The 20,263-nt window shown below is 42.1% G+C and overlaps 1 protein-coding gene across 1 annotated transcript; it reads left to right on the plus strand.

The window, feature by feature from the left end:
• Window positions 1-730: 730 nt before the first annotated feature.
• Window positions 731-19,923, plus strand: rnf40 (ring finger protein 40). The gene is made up of 20 exons (XM_084079397.1): window positions 731-791; window positions 1,198-1,343; window positions 1,628-1,795; window positions 3,052-3,355; window positions 4,619-4,819; window positions 4,964-5,085; window positions 5,447-5,593; window positions 5,956-6,030; window positions 6,319-6,438; window positions 9,935-10,114; window positions 10,559-10,694; window positions 11,342-11,463; window positions 13,175-13,437; window positions 13,623-13,740; window positions 14,000-14,149; window positions 15,511-15,723; window positions 16,224-16,349; window positions 16,697-16,837; window positions 17,422-17,523; window positions 18,252-19,923. The coding sequence occupies exons 2-20, from the start codon at window positions 1,206-1,208 to the stop codon at window positions 18,426-18,428; spliced, it is 3,003 nt and encodes a 1,000-aa protein (XP_083935523.1). The 5' UTR covers window positions 731-791; window positions 1,198-1,205; the 3' UTR covers window positions 18,429-19,923.
• The last annotated feature ends 340 nt before the right edge of the window (window positions 19,924-20,263 follow it).

Genomic DNA, 20,263 nt, shown 5'->3' on the forward strand with positions numbered 1-20,263 from the left:
TAGCAACACAAATCTGGTAAAGGCGGGAGCTGGCACAAAATTAATGTGGGGGTCCATAACATGAAAATATTTGAAAACCACTGGTTTCAATAATAATTAAAAAATGTGGAAACAAGCCCAAATAAGCAATTACACTTGTTTAGAAACAATCCCAAAAAACTGTAACCATTGCAACTACAACTACTAATATTTACAAGCAACTTTGAAACAGAAAAACAAGCACAAAGTCGCTTATAATAAGCGGACATGGCAACACTGTTTACGTTCATAGTTCAAAAGAAACCCCCGATACTAGAGGCATTCAATGAATGGTATCGGGGTTTGTCTAATACAAGCTTTCTACAAGGTTTCTATGAAATTGAGTACAAAGGACCCAGATAGAAACAAGCCATAGGCTTTCTTGGGTTTAAAATCCTCTAAGCAGACCTTGCATTGAACTGTACTTTCCTGTGCGTTCTTTGCAAACTGCTAATAAAGTATTCAATCAATTCTATAATACAAGCTAAGGCTCTGCCTGATACGTTTCCAAATATGGCAACAGCGACACCTAAAGGACCAGTAAAGGACTAACAATGTTTCTGTGAATATTTTAACGTAGATAAATGTAATAAATTAAAACACATATAAAATAGTAGAACGTGGTTTTAAATGTTTATGCTTTTTTAGAAAGTAGAAACCGATTTATTGTTCTTCTTAGTTTTTTAACAAACTACCGGAAATGAGGAGTCGTCATTTCCCGTAGCAGCAGCTAGATTTTGCACACATTACGGTCTGTGCTGCTGCTGCTGAAGGTTTGTAATGTTGGTTGAAAACGGAGGGTTAACTTCATACATTGATGCATATACTCGTTGTGTAGATTATCCTCCTGCGTAACAGATTGTTGCCCTAGAAAGCGGGCAGAAGATTATTCGGAGAAGTAATCGAGGAGCGTGCTTAAGCTAGCAATTATTAGCACAATTAGCAATGGCTCGCAAGCTAAGGAAAGCTAGCTAACGTAAAGTCAAAAACACAGAAGTAACGGGTGTTAGACAATGACCAACAGCACGACAATTCACTTGACGTTCTAATAAGTCAAGTGAATTGTAATGTCTGTTGCGGACTTGATAAACTGCGTTTTCCAATCTAGTTTATGGCCGTGATCAAATGAATGAAATGAAGTGTGTAATGTACTGTTCCTATTTCCCTGTTTCTCTGCAGAAGTAAACATGTCAGGTGCTGGCGGAGGGAAGCGACCCTCAGGAGGGGACAGTCCCCCTGGCCCACCTGAGAAGAAGAACAAGAAGGAAGAGAAGACAACGACCACCCTCATTGAACCCATTCGCATCGGGGGAGTTTCCTCCACGGTTAGTTTAACCACTTGAACCCCATATGGGTAAACAGAATCCTTCAGGGCAATATTACTGTATTTTCTATTTTTGTGTTATTCTGGGGAAAGCTTTTGCTGAAAATGGCCGATCGACAAGCTCACAAGCGTTGTGAGCTTGTCGATTGGCTATTTTCAGCGAAAGCTTTCCCCACAATAAGGATGCTGGTGGTTAATCTGGCCATCATGATGTCCCAAGCCAGTTTGATAACCTCATACACATCTGCAAAACGACATAATGTTGTGCTCTTTCGTCTCTCGCAGGAGGAGATGGACATGAAGGTGATCCAGTTCAAGAACAAGAAGCTGTGTGAGCGCTTGGAGCAGCGGCAGGCCATGGAGGATGAGCTGCGAGAGAAGATCGAGAAGCTGGAGAAGAGACAAGCCACTGATGACACCACACTGCTGATTGTCAACCGCTACTGGTCCCAGGTACCTCTAAATGTTACTGCAGGGGCTCCATCACAAAGCCTGTCTAAAGGTAGTCAAGCAGGGGCTATCACAAAGCCTGTCTAAAGGTAGTCAAGCAGGGGCTATCACAAAGCCTGTCTAAAGGTAGTGAAGCATTGTAACGCACCGAACTCAGCAAAAAAGCATCCGCAGCGCATGCGCTTTTAATGCGTGTGCAGGTTTGCGCGTGACTATTCTCGCCAAACCGGAACATTTTGTCATCCTATATACAATGTATTTATATGAGAGTATGCACAGAAAACCTTTTTCCCCCGCCCAGAGCGGGAAAAAATCAGCACGTACATGAGCGGAGCGTCCGTGCGGCCAGTGAGAACGGCTGCATGCATTAAGATGGAGTGACAGAAAAGCAGTGTCCGTGCGCTTATGGTTGCGTGTCCTGTTGCTTTCTTGTGTTTAGCACACATTGTGAGTGACACCAAGATGATGAAAAGTACAGCTTGTAAACTAGGTCAATCCCAGACTGGGAATACACCCTAAAACGTCTTCAATACAATTGGCTTATGAGGGTGTACATCACACCTGTGAAGCTTAATAAGTTTAATAACGATATTCCGGACTTATGCACCAGATGTGGTGAAGATAGAGGCACATTGTTCCACTGTTTATGGTCATGCCCAAGATTGATGGACTTTTGGAGGGAGATTGGGCAGGAAATACAAAGGATACTTCTAATTAACATTGTACCAGAACCTAAGTTCTTTCTGCTAGGCCTCTATCCAGTTGGACACAGAATGAGGCGCAATGAGAGAATATTCATAGATATTTGTCTTTTACAAGCCAAAAGAGTAATTGCATTGACCTGGAAGAGGCCGGATAGACCAAGCATTGCACAGTGGTTCAGGGAACTGTCTTTATGCCTACCCCTAGAAAAAATCACATATATACTTAAGGACAAACAAGAGATGTTTCAGGAGGTGTGGGGTCGTTTTATACAATATATGGAAAACAATAATCTGCCACATTTAATGGAAGAATCTGGAGAGGAGTAGTGCTGATGTAAATGTATGTTTTTCTTTTGTTTTTGTTTTTTCATTGATTGTCTTGTATGTTTTATTGTAATTGTCCTTTTTGTTTTCTGTTGTGTTTGTAATATAATGTTGAATAAAAAACGTGAAAAGAAAGGAAAAATAAATAAACATATTGTTGAAAAAAAAAAAGAGAAAAGTTGGAATACACCTCAACCCTCCACCTTAATGTTGGGTGTTTTTATCTTACAGTTGGAAGAGAGCGTTCATGTCCTGAGCCAACGCATCAAGCCGGAACCTCCAGCAGCGCCTGCTCCCGACCCTCCATCGGGCCATCCCTCGGACCGTGCCTTGATGGAGGTGGGGATGATTCCACCGCCGCCAGCCCCTGCAGTGCCTCCACCACCTCTCCCGGAGGCAGAGAACGAGGAGCAGCCAGAGCAACGGGAGGAGAATCAGCAAAAGGAGCCACAGGAGCAGCGTCAGCCCCCTGCTCCTCCTGATGGCCTGGCGGAGACACCCGCCCACACAGAGCTGCCACGGGAACCCACAACTGGTGAGGAGTTGGTGAAATTCTCCTGTTATAGTTTGCCTTACCTAGAAATCTCCGTCACCAGTGATGTAGTTTTTCCATTATGGACAAAGGAGGCGTTATAGTGGTTAGAATAATAGTTTACTGAGGCACTACACTGTCTCTCTCTGCATTTGATGTATGTGTCACTGTTTACCGTGCTCATTGTTAGTCGCTCTAAGAGCGTCTGCTAAATGCCTAAATTATCAGGAAGACTAGAGGAAAATAAATAACCATATTTTAATTTGAGTATGAGGACATGTTAACAAAATATCAGCGACGATATAAGATGAGCGGTTTAATCTTTGTGTGTTAGTCATTTATTAATGCCCTATTTTATATTTTGTCGTATGACAGTGTTGTGCATAAGTAGCAACGATATGTGTTAAAAATCTTTGACATTTTCACCTGTAATGACAATGCCCAAAATACGGATAGAAGGTTGCGCCCATTTTTCATGGGCACAGCCCACATACTCAGCTGTGCCGCTCACCCCACAAATGCTTGTTCCTTATCTATAAAAGATTAATAGATAGACTATAGACTACAAGTATATGCGAGAGTCTGTAAGATAATTGTTCTTATGGATATGGTTTTACATGTTCATATTCAGTTAAGAATATAATCCGATTTAGAAAACATGTCCCCACTGCAATATCCCTTGTAAATAACAAGTGAACGACACAACACTGATACTGCTGCTTTATATTTTATATTTTATATTTTTCTATGTGAGATAGTATTTGTATGTGTACTTGTATCGTGTCTTTATGAGCCTTTGAAAAGACTATTTTACATCATGTGATGGATAAAAGAAGCCAGTGTAGTACAAGTAGTGTAGCTGTACCATAATAGTCTTGGTGGCTTTGATGTATCACATGTTGACACTAACTTAGAATTGAAAAAATATACTGACAGCAGGATCTCACATTTTAGTGTGACGGGACTGTGTGAAACCAAACTTTTCCAACAACCCCCAAATTACCATAGTCTCTCTGTCTGAATTGAATCTGATGTGAGATTAATTCAGTGTATATATATATATACCCTGTATTATGAATTCTATTTATTTTCCCCTCTTCTTTCCAACTGCGGCCCACACCTTGAAAACATGTGAGCTAGCACACTGTAGGCATCTGGAAGCAGACACATTTCTAACTGTTTTATCTGTCTTTGTCCCATTCTCTGCTGCACCTCGGTGTTTGTCTAATCACAACGCTGCACCCGTCCACCTCCCTGTGTGAGCAGCCAGTCTGCCACCTCCTCCTCCCCTTAGTGAGAATGCCAAGGCCTTCCTGGCCACACTGGACCACAGCAGCGAGGAGGAGCTCAGTCTGCAGCTGCAGGACCGCATGCAGTTCAGCAAGGAGGCCGCCGCCTGCCTAGTGTGTGCCTTCGACAGGCTGCACAGCCGCATAGACGAGCTCTGCAACCGCGTTCAGGCTGCAGGTAAACACGGAGGCATGATCGCCTGTATGCATATGGCTTCTACGCAGTGTTGGCAATGGGCTGAATTTTAACATGTTGTGTCTAACATATATGGGCATTTTATAACATTTGCATGGGATATTACTACCATGTGTTCCTTTGCAGTGTGTGAGGATGACAACCAGTCTGACATCATCAGTCTGAACCGTACGCTGCTGGAGGAAAATGGCCGCCTGCAGGACCTTGCCTCCTTCCTGCAGGGGCGACACCACAAGATGTCCATGGAGGTAGGCTGACTCTACCATGAGTATGGTGGATATTGGGTAGTGCGTGGTGATTGTGTGTTTGTGCTTCTCATAACATCAACAGACAGCCTTATTTGTTATTATTAGTATTGAGTAAATTCCTTTATGGGATGCTTGGGTTTAGAGATTATGCATTGAGCAGCCTGTTTCCTAATCTTTTTAAATTATGACACGAATGAGAATGGCTCCTCAGTGGCACTGGCAAGCCATCTAGAAGAGTGTGAGTGAGAGAGTGTGTCTGTCCGTGGCTAACCTCGCAAACCACTGGCCCGATCAGCAACACGTTTCTTGTGCACACTGCCAGTAGGCCAAGGAAGTAACTCGCAGCATTGTTTTTCTTCAGTACAACGAGCTGGTGGACAAGGTTACATGCTCAGAGACCAAGGTGTCTGAGATGGAGACGACTGTAGAGGACCTGCAGTGGGATATCGAGAAGCTCCGCAAGAGGGAGCAGAAGCTCAACAAACATCTGGCTGAGGCCCTAGAGCAGGTGTGTGTGTTTGCGTTGTATGTATGTGTGCCTGTCTTTCATTGAGGCACACATTATCGCCATAGTTTGTCTTCGGTGCACATCAGTGTACATTGATAAGACTGAAAGCACTTAACCATGTCGGTCTACCAGATGTTGCTACTTTGTGTGTGCTGATGCATGTCCCTGTGCACGTCGATGCTGCAGAATTGTTTACCTCAGCTATCTGACATCAACATCAACAAAATGAACATTGTCTAAATGACTTGATTGTGGATTAAATGCATGTGTGCATTGTTTCCTTTTTCTCCTCTTTCTTTTTTTTAAAACCAAATTCACTGCCCTCTTCTTTGATGTGTGAACACTTTGTTTATGCTCCCCAGCTGAACTCTGGATACAACAGTTCTGGCAGCTCAGGAGGTCTACCTGGTGGCCAGATCACTCTCAATATTCAGAAGGTGTGTGTTCAGAGATGGTCTTTCATTTATTTGTATGATTTGTAGCTAATCAAATTTCAACCATGCTATTGATCTTTTGAGAGGTTGGTTGCTAAGTTAGGAAGAAAAAAAAGGCCTTTCCCTTGTGTACCATTTATTTACATTCATGCAGTGAAAGTGTTCTACGGCCATTACTAGCACACTCGGGATGCTGTGTGTTTACCATACACATCTTTTCCTGTTTGCCATATTTATACATCATTCACACGCAAACACATTTACATCTGTGTGTTTATGATCCCACGTCAGTTTGAGAGCCTGAATGCGGAGTTGGAGCAGAACCAGGAGTTGGCTAACAGCCGCATGGCGGAGCTGGAGAAGCTACAGCTGGAGCTCCAAGAGGCTGTAAGGGAGAGTGAGAAACTCAAGGTAAAGCTTGGACTACATGACATGACATTGACACTTCAGCCAGTAGAAGGATAATAATCATTGAAGTTAAGCTGCAATAGAGGGAGTTTTACATCAAATTATAGGACACATCTTGGCAAACTCTCAGTCTAGAAGTCACATTGCTCCGGTGACATAGCCAAACGGTTCATTTTGCGATAAAAGCACCAAATATGGTACATACTGTATGTGAATGTAGCTTAATATATTTAGAAGAAATCTGGATATTGTGCTATTGCAGATTGGCATTCTGATGAGCAATAGTCCATGCCCGGGGATGCGCATACCCCATTCCTTAACCTTTTTTTCCTGCAATGTTGCTCTAGTATGCACCGTGAAAGTCAACACTGGGAGTTGCGTTGATTGTTGTGTCCTGCATTAACAGACAGACACATGGAACCCAGCAGCAGCAGCCGATGTTTATTTCACCAGACATTTCTTAGTCTGTTACACACACTCATGTCCCTGTGCAAGACCTGCTTCCCATAGTCTGCTCTCACGATAGGCCATGTTCAGATCCCCTCAGACTTGCCAATAATTAGCAATAAATAATCAGGCTTGAGAGTATAAGGTTCTCCCTTTGGGGTTCCTTAAAACCTTTCCATAAAACCTGCCATCCTTTTCTGGACCACATTGACACTCTTACCGATGAAGAACCTAATAATTAATAAAGAGCAGAACGCCCTCCCCTTGGGTGCTTGTGGTGGATGTCTATAATAGAAAATCACAGACCTCTGTTAGAAATAAAAAGTATGGTATTGTCTGCAAAATGTATACGAGATGTGAATAAATTAGCATTTTACAAAAATGCTAATAAACTTAAATGTGGGAAAATGTAAGATCTGCTTTGAGCTCAATACACGTGCCATTTCAGATTGAGTGAGGAGAAAAGTGGATGCAGACAGCTTGTCAATTTCATAGTACGATGGCAGACCAGTAAGGCAATAATAAACTACCGGTAATGAAAATTCATTGTGTCAACATGTTCTAATGATATCTGCCAGGACCATGTTTACCAATGCTTGTAGTAGGTTCGGCACAGTGTCTCTTTGTCAGCCTTCTTGGAATTCAGCGAAAGGGTTTTCTGCTCATCAAACGTGGTGACGCACGATTTCCGAGCAATGGCCCAGGTGCGTGGCATCACTGTCACTGTGCCATTCACATTCCTTGGTTAGGGCTACATCAGTGTCATCAGAGAATGCAAAAAGGGCATCCCTTCCCCTGTGTGTGTGAGCTTGCAGGTCTGGGATCTGAGCCAAGAGTCTTTCCTTCAGTTAACTTCAATTGTGTTGTGTGCATCGAGCTAAAAGGGGTATCCCACTTTAAAACACTAATGGGGTCTTTAACATTTACTCTGACTTTTGTGTGCTCCACAGTTTTTCAGTTTCGGTTAACCGTCAGAATGCATAGATTTTTCACCGCGGTAATAAAGAATTCATATCGCCCTAGACCTAGTATGCACTCCCAGCATTATTCCTCTTCATCAGCATTGGTCAGCTGATCTTTTTGGCAGATGACAACAAACCTTTTTAACACTTAGTCACCATCATCTTGATTATTATGTGACCTGCAATAATACAAACACCACAGATTCTAAAAACTAATAAATCCTACTAGAACAACTAATACTATTCTTTCTGGTACTATAGTTCTGGTACTTTTACTGGTATTTATTATTACTCTACTACTACTACTAGTTCTATATTTATCAGTGAGAATTAAAAAGTCTACATAATTATAGGCATGTTACGTATACATCACTTTTCTAAATAAAAAATGTTTGCTCTAGTATCCACCATCTGTCAAAATAATACTACAAAAACTGACAACAGTGATTCACAGCACTATATAATATAATATAATAAAATTATAATTTAATGAAATGTACCACTCTTTGTTCTCAGGGTTACTAGCATCTGTTCTAAATTATGCCCGTTATTGCATGTGGGTCAACGGCCACGGTGCAAATTTGTGATGACCTAATATCCAGTTTTGCTCCCAATATATCAATCTGCCAAGTTTGACACGTTTATCATGATATTTTATGACAATTTATTTTTGAGCTATGCCGTCCCACCAAAGATTCCAAACTGTCATCTTGGAATGAAAACAGCAGGTGTCAGTGTGTGCATTGTTCATAAGTGTTTCAGAATAGTTCTCATACTGTCATTGTACAGTTGAACGAGATACCTTTATTTATCTCATGGAGGGAAAAAATGTTAACAGCAGCATTGAATAAATCAAACAAACAGTGCAAGGCATACGTTTTAACTGAAGGAATAAAATGCATGTAAATAAAACTAAATAAAACATAAGTAAAGAGAAGTATAGTTTATGTACACCGAATGACCTGATATAGATTGGTGCACAATATACGCGGTCAATCAACATTTCAATGTACCTAGAGGTCTATCAATATCTGTTTACATACTTATCCCCATTACGCCGGCTGACGCATAGGGCAGCAACAAAGTCTCTCCACTTCCATCTGTCTTTGGCCATCTTTTCTATGGTCCCCCAGCTCTGATGGTGTTACTGGAGCTCCTTCTCTATCGTCCTACACCATGTCATTTAAGGCCTCCCTTTCTTTCTTTTGCCTTCTGGGGTCCAGTGTAATGCGACTCTTGGGATAGCGTTGATGTCCATTCTGAGGACATGGCCAATCCAGGCCCACCTGCTTCTATTGATTATGTAATGCATGTCATCTTCTTGGGTGATGTTGAGAGGTTAATTGTTTGAGATGTTCTTGGGCCAGAATATATGCCGGATTTTGCACAGGCATTATGTGTGGAAAGTGGATAGTTTATGTCGCTTTCTGTGGTTCTCCACCATTCTGCACTGTATAGTAGGGTTGATGGTACGCAGCTTTGGTAGATCCAGAGTTTTGTTTTGTTGCTGTATTGGTTTGATTCCCAGATTTGTTTGTCTTATCCAATCCAATCCAATCCACTTTATTTATAGAGCACATTTAAAACAACAGTGTTGAACCAAAGTGCTGTACACTCAGGAACAAAAACAATACTAAAATATACAAGAGCAAAACTATACACAATAAACAAGACAACATATAGACACAATGGCTAGTGGAAACAGCAAATCTCAGTCTGAAATGTTTTAACGCCAAGGAGTGGTGAGTTTTCAAATGTGATTTAAACAGGCAGGGTTTGAGACGTTCTAACATGGGGTGGAAGATCGTTCCACAGTTTGGGAGCTACAGCAGAAAACTATCATTTTCTTATGAAGGTTGTCAATATCTGTCTGGGCAAACTAAAGTGAACTAAAGAAGCCATGTAATGTACTTACAATGATTACACACAGAGAGCTTCCTACACATTTGCATTTCATCAGAGAGGTCATATTGCAGACTACTGCCTCTGGATCAGTTCTGGGAATCGGTGCCTCACTCAAAGACATTTCCGTAATGTTGGTGGGGGCAAACAGAGGTCTCAATACATTTCCCCAACCCATCCCTCTGTAGATGGACCTGCGGAACATTCCAGAGGAGGTGGTGAAGGAGACCCCAGAGTTCAAGTGTCTCCAGTCCCAGTTCTCCCTTCTGTTCAGCGAGTCACTGGGGGTGAAGACACAGCTGGACGAGGCCCGCGCCCTGCTGCTCACAGCCAAGAACGCTCACCTCCGACAGATCGAACACATGGAGGTAAACTCATTTAGGGTTAAAATAGATAGTGCATGCACATCCAATCTACAGTCCAGGTGCTGGACAAACAACAGAACAACAGTAAAACAAATAAAATCTGCACACTGGTTCTCAATTCCACCTTTTTGTTGCTGCTTTCAATGTTTCAATCTCAGTCGATCTTTATCAGGAATTTCCGAAGAAGATTGGCTGAAATTGAAATATCTATATGAAAGATACAGATATTCCAGAATACTATTATTATTGATTTGGAGAACTAAAATAGTGATAATACAATTTAGATATCATCAAGTGTTCAGTCTAGTGTGTGAACGTCACTTTTTAGTCTATCGACGATCATGTTGAAATCCAAAGTGGTGCCTACCACTGACATTTTCCTGGCCCTTTTTTAATGTGTTTATATGGCATTATTTGCGCACCCTCAACGCATGTCTCTGTGTCCAGAGTGACGAGCTATCCCTGCAGAAGAAGCTGAGGACTGAGGTCATCCAGCTGGAGGACACGCTGGCCCAGGTGCGCAAAGAGTATGAGATGCTGCGCATCGAGTTTGAGCAGAACCTGGCAGCCAACGAACAAGCAGGTACTCCAATTGTCCAAAATGCTAGGAAGGAAGACAAACGATACGTATTCATCATTTGTATTTTAAGTGCGAACATGCATGGGAAATTGGGAACCAAGCTAGGCTTTCTGCATGTTTGTCATACTCCTGGTAGTCTGTCCAGATAGGGCATATGGACCCCTGGTTGCTCTTCATTTGTTTGCTTTCTAACATTATTGTACTCTGCAAGGTTATTATAATGGGAGCTAATTCAGCTCCTATTATGATAAAAACCTTGCAGATAATTATAATATCAACCTCTCAACCTTAAGGCATGGCCATGATTTATATAGTTTGACTTCTTGAAGATCCTTGGATATGTGTATACTGTACCACATATACTGTAAGAAATGTACATCAGGTTCCTAGCAAGTAGTTGTTGTGTTGTATCGAAATACAGGTGTATTTTATAGCATTTGATAGTAACATGTAACCTGTACGGGAAGAGTGCACTCACTGTGACGTGTGTATCTGTGTTGCGTCACCTATTGTACCGTTTATCGTGTCATCGAAACTCTCACTCAAACAGCTGAGCTCATCATTTACAATATCCGATAAAGTACAGTGACTCAAAGTGAAAGTGGATTGGTCCTCCTTATCAGAGTTCACTGTCACTTTGCTATTCTCAGGGCCCATCAACAGAGAAATGAGACACCTCATCAGCAGTCTGCAAAACCACAACCTACAGCTGAAAGGCGACGTGCAGCGCTACAAGAGGAAGCTGCGAGAGACACAGATGGAGATTAATAAGGTAGAGGAGCATGGGTCATTGACCTGTAGGGCTAAATCCATCTTTATTATTAAGTCCTGGTGACTTCACTGTATTTTTTGCATCTTGATGAGTTTTAACTGGTAAGTAGAAAAAGTGCTCCTCGGAGCACAGGTCTCCACCAGGTCAGGTAGGTTTATTGTGGGCCAGCAATGCTCGGAATTCACCAATCGGGATGGAATATGAAAAATCGAAAAGATCCGTCTTGATCACATGACTATAGAGATACTGTGTACCTATTTGCGTGATATTTGGACAAAATATGTAGGAGTAATATTAACACATTCCCTGCCAGAGTTTATTCATAAGGTACTCACCCACTGCCAGCGTTTTTGAGTTTTATAGCCTTTTGAACCGTTCACAAAAAAATTATATCCATTAAAATCCGCGATCGGATGGTGTTTATAAACAGCAACGACGGACGTACGAGCCCTCATAATGTTTACACTTTTTTTCCCCCTTCTTCTTCTGCGGCATCAGCCGCTGAAAGAGGCTGCAAACGTCATATCCGTTTGGCTGTGACGTGGCTGTGACGTTTCCCCACCGGCCATCTTAGATTAGCTTAGCCTCCGATCGGCTATCAGATCGTTTTTAAACACAAAGAGGATAACCGTTCGTCGATCAAAGAGAAGAAAATACAACCGAAAAACTGTTTTTTCAAGATAAAAAACGAACCGGAAACGGTTGTCGGAAATTTTCTCATAGGATGGATCGGAAGCGTCATGGGGAAAAAAAAATAATCAAGGATGGTACCAAAAAAATGTTTTTTCGTTATTAAACCACATAAAAAGACGATCCCGAGATATCTCGGGATACGCAGGTAACAGGTGGATTTAATGTCCCGAGATATCTCGGGATTGGCAGTATATGTGTTAAGAAATGTGTTTTACAAAAATCAACCTCTTGGTGGTGCTATAAAAGGCAGATGTGAAAAATGCAGGGCAGAGGTTTTTCTCGAGGGAGTGTGCGTGCAAAGTTTCATGCCGATCGCATGGACAGGGTGCAAAATATAGTCTTGGCCTGGCGGAGACACTAACATTCTAAATTGAATGAAATGTTTTGTTCATGCTGATATCCAGTGATTATTATTTGTGAAATTTGCATTGAGATTTTATTCAAGATGATATTGCCCTACCAAGAAACAATATAGGATGGACCTGTTAATGATCTATAAAAAGATGTGTTCTGTCTAGCGCTCTAGTTCATACAATAATAGGACACACTTATCTCTTTTCTCTTTTGGTTTCCCGGCCAACATTATTAATGTTAGGATTTAGGCCTGAAATATAATTACTAAGAGTAAGTGAATTTGATTGACTGATATATATTTCTTTGGACATATACATCAGGACTGCCGTCCATGGTTAAAATAATCAAAAGATCGCAAGAAATTATATTGAATCTCAATACGCATCCAATCAGAAACTACAGTAGGTATTGTGATAGTATCATATTGGGAGCTTCCTGCCTTGTCCAATCCCTACACTTTTTACAACACAACGTTGACATCATTTTCAAAGATTCAAAGACTTTATTTCTCACATACTCCTATGTGTACGAGCAGTGAAATATTTCCCTACATTTTGCTAACTGAGGTTGTGCCTTGTTGCCAAGCATGCGTTCCCATTCTGGACCGTTACTTCTGGAGCTTTAATCAGTTTGTGGTGGTGGGTTTTCACGCTTTGCTCACTAGCTGCGGTGCCAGAGCGGAGACACCGCCACTGTCCTCATCCTGGAGGAGACGACAAGCGACAGCACTGATGTGAAGAAAGAGGACGACGAGGAGCAGGAGGAGGAGGAGGAGAGGAGGAAGGAGCTGGAGAGGCAGCGGGCCCGTGAGAGAGAGCGGGAAGCAGAGAGGGAGCGAGAACGTGAGCGTGAGAGAGAGAGGCAGCGCAGCGAGGAGCTGAAGAGGAAGGACTCTGACACGCTGAAAATGCTGAGAGCTGAGCTCAAGTACGTTGCCCATTTTCAATTCACTTCAACACTCGTTTTCTGAAAATAAATGTGTGTGGGTTTTTGTTAATTTGATCTTATTGACACACAAGGCTGATGGTCTTAGAGTGTGTGTGTGTGTGAGGCTGGTGTCCCTGTTCTTGTGTTATGATGCAAATGAAGCTCTCTGTCCTGCTTTGCTTCAGGAAAGCCCAGGAGTCCCAGAAGGAGATGAAGCTGTTGTTGGACATGTACAAGTCTGCCCCCAAAGAGCAGAGGGACAAAGTCCAGCTGATGGCAGCCGAACGCAAGTCCAAAGCTGAGGTCCGTTCACTCGCTGCTCTTCAGAATCACCGTATTTATTGACCCAAAGCTGTGTGCTGCCATGTCTGTCTTGTCTTTATATAGTGAGATCAGATGTCCTAATAACACAGTGATGCAAAAGAGTTACAGAGGGGATACACATAAAGTATACTTAAACCTGACCTGTACATACACAGGCTTTCAAACTGAAGAATTTGAGTATGCGTATCTAAAACGGTGCATCAGATAAGGGTGTTCCTCTCGTATCAAAACTAACCAGGTGGATGAGCTGAGGGTGCGTGTGCGGGAGCTGGAGGAGCGAGAGAGGAAGGAGAGCAAGAAGCTGGCCGATGAAGATGCCCTGAGGAAGATCAGGGTGGCAGAGGAGACCATCGACCACCTCCAGAAGAAACTCACTGCCACCAAGCAGGTAAATTAAGCTAACACACAAAGAGAATGGTTATGAGACCCTGGTGATGTGAAACCATTCCAAAAACATATGTGTGTGTAAGAGTGTTCATTGAGTCACGACATTGTCTTGAATACAATGCAGGTTTCACACATGGCCTGATGCGTGATAATATTCATTCAACTCTTGACCCAGCTGCCTCCTCAAATTTGACATCACTTGAGATTAGCAGATTATTATCACATGTAGAGGATTAAGGGGAGTCTGTTATTTAAAGCATGTATTCTACATCACATCTATATCACAAGCCACCATGGATAGTCTTTGCCCTTTAAGTGTCCATTGACTCATTGGTAATTGATGAACAGGAAGAGATTTTTTTTCAGGACACACAATTCCAATTTCTAATGGAGATTCCCGTTTCCCTGATTGTTGGGACCGCTTGAGTCTTTTCCCCAGCTATTTCCGCATTGTCCAAATTTGATCCATCAAACAACATTTGAGGAACGAAGTATCTTAATTAGATGGTTACATTAGTTACAACTTTAGTAATACATTAGTAATAACTTTTTAAATAGACACTTAAAAGATTAAAATGTTTATGAGAGGAGACGGTAGAGATTTCTTCTTGTGTGCTGCATGTGCAAAATCTGCACGCTTTTGTGTTCCATAAACCCCTGTCACAATCCCACCAAAGACATCTATGCCAACATTAAGTTGGCATAGATCCACAATTCAACACAATTCGACCTCTATGCTTTACATGACTGGATGTACTGAAATCGGAATTTCCTTCTATACCGCCAGGAGCAGCGCAATCACGCAGAAACAGGAAGTTAGAGACATGATTTGTACTTGATATTTTTGCTTTACATTGCCCGGCAAGCACATTTGATTGCTCGGTATTGAATTTAGCATTTGGCTCACAAACTTCCACCTCATATCAGAGGTCTGGATATATTTCCTCGCACTAGTTAATTGTTAATATTACAGTAAAGCAGTCCCCATTCTAACGATGACATGTCTGTCTCTGTGAGCTCAGTTTGATTGGGAGTGGTGGTGTTTCGGAGCTTTAACTGATTGCTTGTCATCGTTCTAGCCGATCCCTTGAAGACATTTGTAAATGCATCACAACCCCCTACCCTAATCAACCTTATGATGTTCTTATCTTATGGTTATGAAAACCAGACTCCATTCTTTCTTAAACTGACGTTCACACGCATCCAACAAAGCTCAGACAAAGGCACTCCCTTTTTTTCTCTCTCTCTTGACCCTCTCTCTTACAAAAAATATCTTTGCTCGCATCCCCACACCCTACACACATGCACACAGACAGCACAAACAAACTCCTATCTCGGATACCTCTGTGTGTCTCTCTCCAGGAGGAGGAGGCCCTGCTGAGCGAGATGGACGTGACGGGCCAGGCATTCGAAGACATGCAGGAGCAGAACAGCCGCCTGCTGCAGCAGCTCAGGGAAAAAGACGATGCCAACTTCAAGCTGATGAGCGAGCGCATCAAATCCAACCAGATCTACAAGCTGTTGAGAGAAGAGAAGGAGGAGCTGGCTGAGCAGGTCATGACCTTCAAGACCCAGGTTTGGAGACCTTCGGAGAGGAATGGGATAGATGGATGGGAGGAGAACATAACGGCATCCATATTTGTGCAGAAGCATCGAACACTTTCTTAAATTCTGGGTTACTGTTGGACCTTTTATCAGTGTATTTCTCTGTCCAGACACCAATGAGGGTCTGAGGGCTTAAAATGTTTCATCTGTCATTGAATTATTGTAATTGTAACTAGATACTAGATAGTAACTGGTCCAGCCACAGAGGCCTCCATACATAACCAAGATATGTGTTACTGTTATTTTACTTTAATTATTTTCTTTTCTATTGATGTTGAAGCACTTTATTCACTTAAACACTTTAATCCTGGAGTCCCTACTTTAGGCATGTTAGTATAGGCAAAGATTGATGAAAGTTCTTCGAAAAGTGCTCAAGTGCTTAATTTAATATTGTACGGCAATTTGGTCAAACTTTGGATGTCTTTAAATGTGCTAAACTTGATTTGACTTAATGTGGTTGTCTGTCACAGGTGGACGCACAGCTGCTGGTTGTACAGAAGCTAGAGGAGAAAGAGGGCGTCCTCCAGAACTCGCTGGCTGCTCTGGAGAAGGAGCTGGGGGTCCGGACCCAAGCAGTGGAATCCAACAAGAGAAAGGTATACTGGAGAACTCCCACAAGTCAGACTGATTTTCAGCCACGTGCACTGCTGGCTCACGCAAAAGACCAGCACAGAGATGACAAGTTTTTATTCCAGCCTACAAACCAGTCCCACTCCCACTGAGGTTCTGTTGCCAGTATGATGTTGTGATAGCGAGTGTTGATTATGTTCTGCACCCATGTCACCAAGACGAGTCAATGTACAGCTACTGTACTTGGAATGAAAAGTGAATCTATAGCTGTGAGTGAAACATAAATGTTCAACATGGCAACCAAATCACCACCCTCTGTATTATTTATTTATTTATTTTCCACTAAGTGTATCCTGTTCCTTCTGTGCTCCAGGCAGTGGAAGCTGCCCAACTGGCAGAGGACCTGAAGGTGCAGCTGGAACACACCCAGGCCAAGCTCAAGGAGATCCAGGTCTCTGTAGCTGAGAACCGCACCGCCCGTGAGAGGGAGCTTGGAAACCTCAAGCGAGCGCAGGTACGTTGGACGTCTTTATCAGGCACAGGGAGGCGCTCATCATGAGTTGCAAGATTACAACTACACATGAAGTGGGAAAAAAACCCAAGTAACTGCCAGACAAAGGCATGTGGCCAACACATGTCAGTCATTTAGTCTTTTGGCAAATCCACCAACAAAGAGCACCTTCCAATCACTGCTCTGATGTATTATGTTTCCTGTTTCATAATATATCCCAGGGGTGATCTTTTCTACTTGCTCTTCCTCATTAAAATTGACATTTATACTTTATCTTCATTTTACTACTTTATCTTCGTTCTTTTACTGCCTTAGTTGTTGTTTTTATTGTAACATGAGCTCGCTGTACAGTTTATTGTGTGAAATGTGCAACATGAATAAAAATGAACTGGTATACTGCACCTAGCGAGTCTACCAAAGTGGGTTTGAGTAAGCTCTGGTTGTAATGGTCAACAATAATATTAAACTCTAATTGCATATAGCACCATTCATGCTAGAATGCAACTCAAAGCAATTAAATTAAAGTGTTTTATTGCAAAAACTGGAGTAAACAGCAGCTTTAACTGTAAAAAACATCTGTCTTCCAGGAGGATCTGTCCAGGCTGAGACGGAAGCTGGAGAAACAGAAGAAGGTGGAGGTTTACACAGACGCTGATGAGATCCTGCAGGAAGAGATCAACCAGTACAAGGTGAGAGGGAGAGTAACGATGATGGGGAACAGTCTTTGTTTTATTTAGAAGAGACAGTAGAGAGACAGGAAACTGAGGGCAGAAAGACATGCAGCACAATTCTCCAGTCGTAATTGAACCGGGGTTGTGTTGCTTTTGTGTTTGACACACTGTCCACTCCAGTCATCAATCAGTGCACCCCATGATGAAGTGCCACTATGAGGGGTTTGCATGTTCTATGATGCTTATATCCATCCTAGATCTACCAATTATATCAAGGTTGCGAAGCGGCTACGCAGAGCTGCATCATAATATTGACAGGCATTTCTGTTGATAATTCTTTTTGCTGAATATTGCAGTTGTGATATCGACTGGGTGAACACAGTCCCTATCACCATTGTTACTTCCATTGTGCAGTTCAAGTTGAATAAAACATTTAGGCTTGCAGTGTGACTTAATAAGCCACGTATTCCAAACCTCGGCAGGAACTTGTCAGTAACACCTTTCACTGTATTTATTTTGTCATCAGTAGTGTTTTCCTCGTAACCATCTGCTGAAAAACAGGTTTGATTGATTGATGTTTCATTGACAGAAGAATGTATATACATAAACATATTTGTACATATCTGTCAAAAGGATCAAACACAAGAACGCCCGAGAGCTTATTTCCATTGTGATCCCTTGGGTGTAATTGGCATAGATTTTAGTAATTGGTAAATAATTATTTGTTCATGCTTGCCTCGATCCAGGCTAAGCTGCGTTGTCCGTGCTGCAACACACGGGACAAGGAGACGGTTCTCACCAAGTGTTTCCACGTTTTTTGCTACGAGTGTCTGAAGACGCGCTACGACACCCGGCAGAGGAAGTGCCCCAAATGCAACTGCGCCTTCGGAGCTAATGATTTCCACCGAATCTACATCACCTAATTCACACAGACACAGGAGAGGGGGAAAGAATAGTAGGTGGACAGAACCAAAGGAGAGGAGACAAATGAACTGAGGACGTATTCAGAGAGGCAGGCATTCCGATGTGTCCCCCCTTCTCTCACGCACACTCTCATCGGAAAAAGACCTGTTCTACTGCATCATTACCAGTTGGTGCTAACGTTGGTGACCAAACGGATGGCGAGAGACTTTTGACTTGAGTGAGAGTGTTGTGCTATAGTTAATAAAACACAGTTGTTTGTGCATACAGTGATATTCTTACATGTGGATGCTCTGCACTGTTCTTTCTCTGTCTTTGTTTTGCAATCCTTGCCAATGTTAAACATCTTTCACTTTTAACTGACTGGGTCCGTTTTATTTGTTTATGTATTGGGGGAGATGGGTGGCACATGACTGATTAACAACACGTAGTCTTTTGGATTCTGTTGTGCTGCTGATTTAGCTAATTTCATGAATTCAATACAGTTGGAACTGCTCTTAAAGTGCCAAGTAACCGTCTGTTTCAGATTGCACTGGAATGTATGCATACGTTTTAACCATGTAATCATCATTATACAAAAAACATGAGAATGCAATCTGTAATTCTGTGAGTTAACCCTACACTGAATCTGTTAACAGTACAGCCAATACCCAAGAGTCGTCCAGCTTAGTCTGGCACTGATTCAGCACATACGGAAGTGTTTGGATCACCTTGGGCAAGAATCCTCGCTGTGTGTTCATTTTGTTACCATGGCGCCCACTGGAGAGTTTGACACAACATCTGCAGCTTATAGTGCCTCATTACTGATGAAGTCACTGCAGTGGAAATTCAGCTCATATGGCTGTCCTTAGTGGGCTGTGCTGCCCTAAGTCCTCCTAGACCACTTTACCAAAGGTTATCCGTGACATTTAAGTATAAAAACATCTGCTTCACAACATGGTTCTGCTTTAATTGAACTGACGAACCCCGTTTTTTTTCCCCCTCTGTTCAGATGATGCGAGTTGTTTAATGGGTTTTTGGTTAGCGTCTGTTTGACGTTAGTTCTTGTGGGAAAGGCAGTTCACACTGTAACATTACATAAAAGGTTCCAGGCTTCAGAAACTGTTTTTTTTTGTATTATCATGCATTAGGGTTAAATTAAGAGTTAGCACTTACACTAGATTTCAATGCAATGTTGAGAATATGTCTGAATATTTTTGATTGATAATGAGTGGGCTGTGTTTCTTGGTCATATGATCACATAACCTGTCATAAATAAATTAGAACCGGTTTCCCTTTGTGCTTAATAGTGATAATTTGATGTCACGCACAGCACAAGTCTGATCTGTTGTGCAGTGTTGTCTGGCTCAGTGAAAATTTGAAAAGGAGCCAACATGATTGCACTTATGGCGAGCGTTCATTGGGTTTGTTATTGCATTTTTGTGGAGCAGACTACACCCCAGCCCCAGACATTTGTAACTTGACTCTGCGTCAAGGACATTAAATATTCAAATGTGATTTTCTGTTTTTTTTCCTCAAACAAAGGATTATCAAATTGTATGAGGAAACAGCTGTGGAGAGCAACCAGGCGAAACGAGATAGTGGAGACATTATTTTGTTTGGAGTGTATAATTTAAGCCTACTCATACGGTTACGTGAAGTGCATAGCGTTTTGCTAAATTCCCTTTTCTGAGTAAAACATTCTGATTTTGTTCCTCTACTGTCTATGACTACTCTATGGCAGTGGTTCCCAAACTTTTTATCTCGAGACCCAAAAGAGAAATTGTATGTCTCCCCTTGACCCAGTGAAAATAGCAGATCTACAAGCTCACAATTAGCTAGATCGGCTGTTTTCAGC

This window comes from Gymnoscopelus microlampas (assembly GCF_963454915.1).
Source record: "Gymnoscopelus microlampas genome assembly, chromosome: 14".
Taxonomy (NCBI): domain Eukaryota; kingdom Metazoa; phylum Chordata; class Actinopteri; order Myctophiformes; family Myctophidae; genus Gymnoscopelus; species Gymnoscopelus microlampas.

What these genes read in the sequence shown, in the direction of transcription:
- rnf40 (XM_084079397.1), top strand. Translation starts at nt 1,206, where the DNA reads ATGTCAGGTGCTGGCGGAGGGAAGCGACCCTCAGGAGGGGACAGTCCC. An exon ending in TGGCTGAGGCCCTAGAGCAG is followed by an intron (nt 5,594 to 5,955) that starts GTGTGTGTGTTT and finishes TATGCTCCCCAG; the next exon opens with CTGAACTCTGGATACAACAG. An exon ending in ATGCTGAGAGCTGAGCTCAA is followed by an intron (nt 13,438 to 13,622) that starts GTACGTTGCCCA and finishes GCTTTGCTTCAG; the next exon opens with GAAAGCCCAGGAGTCCCAGA.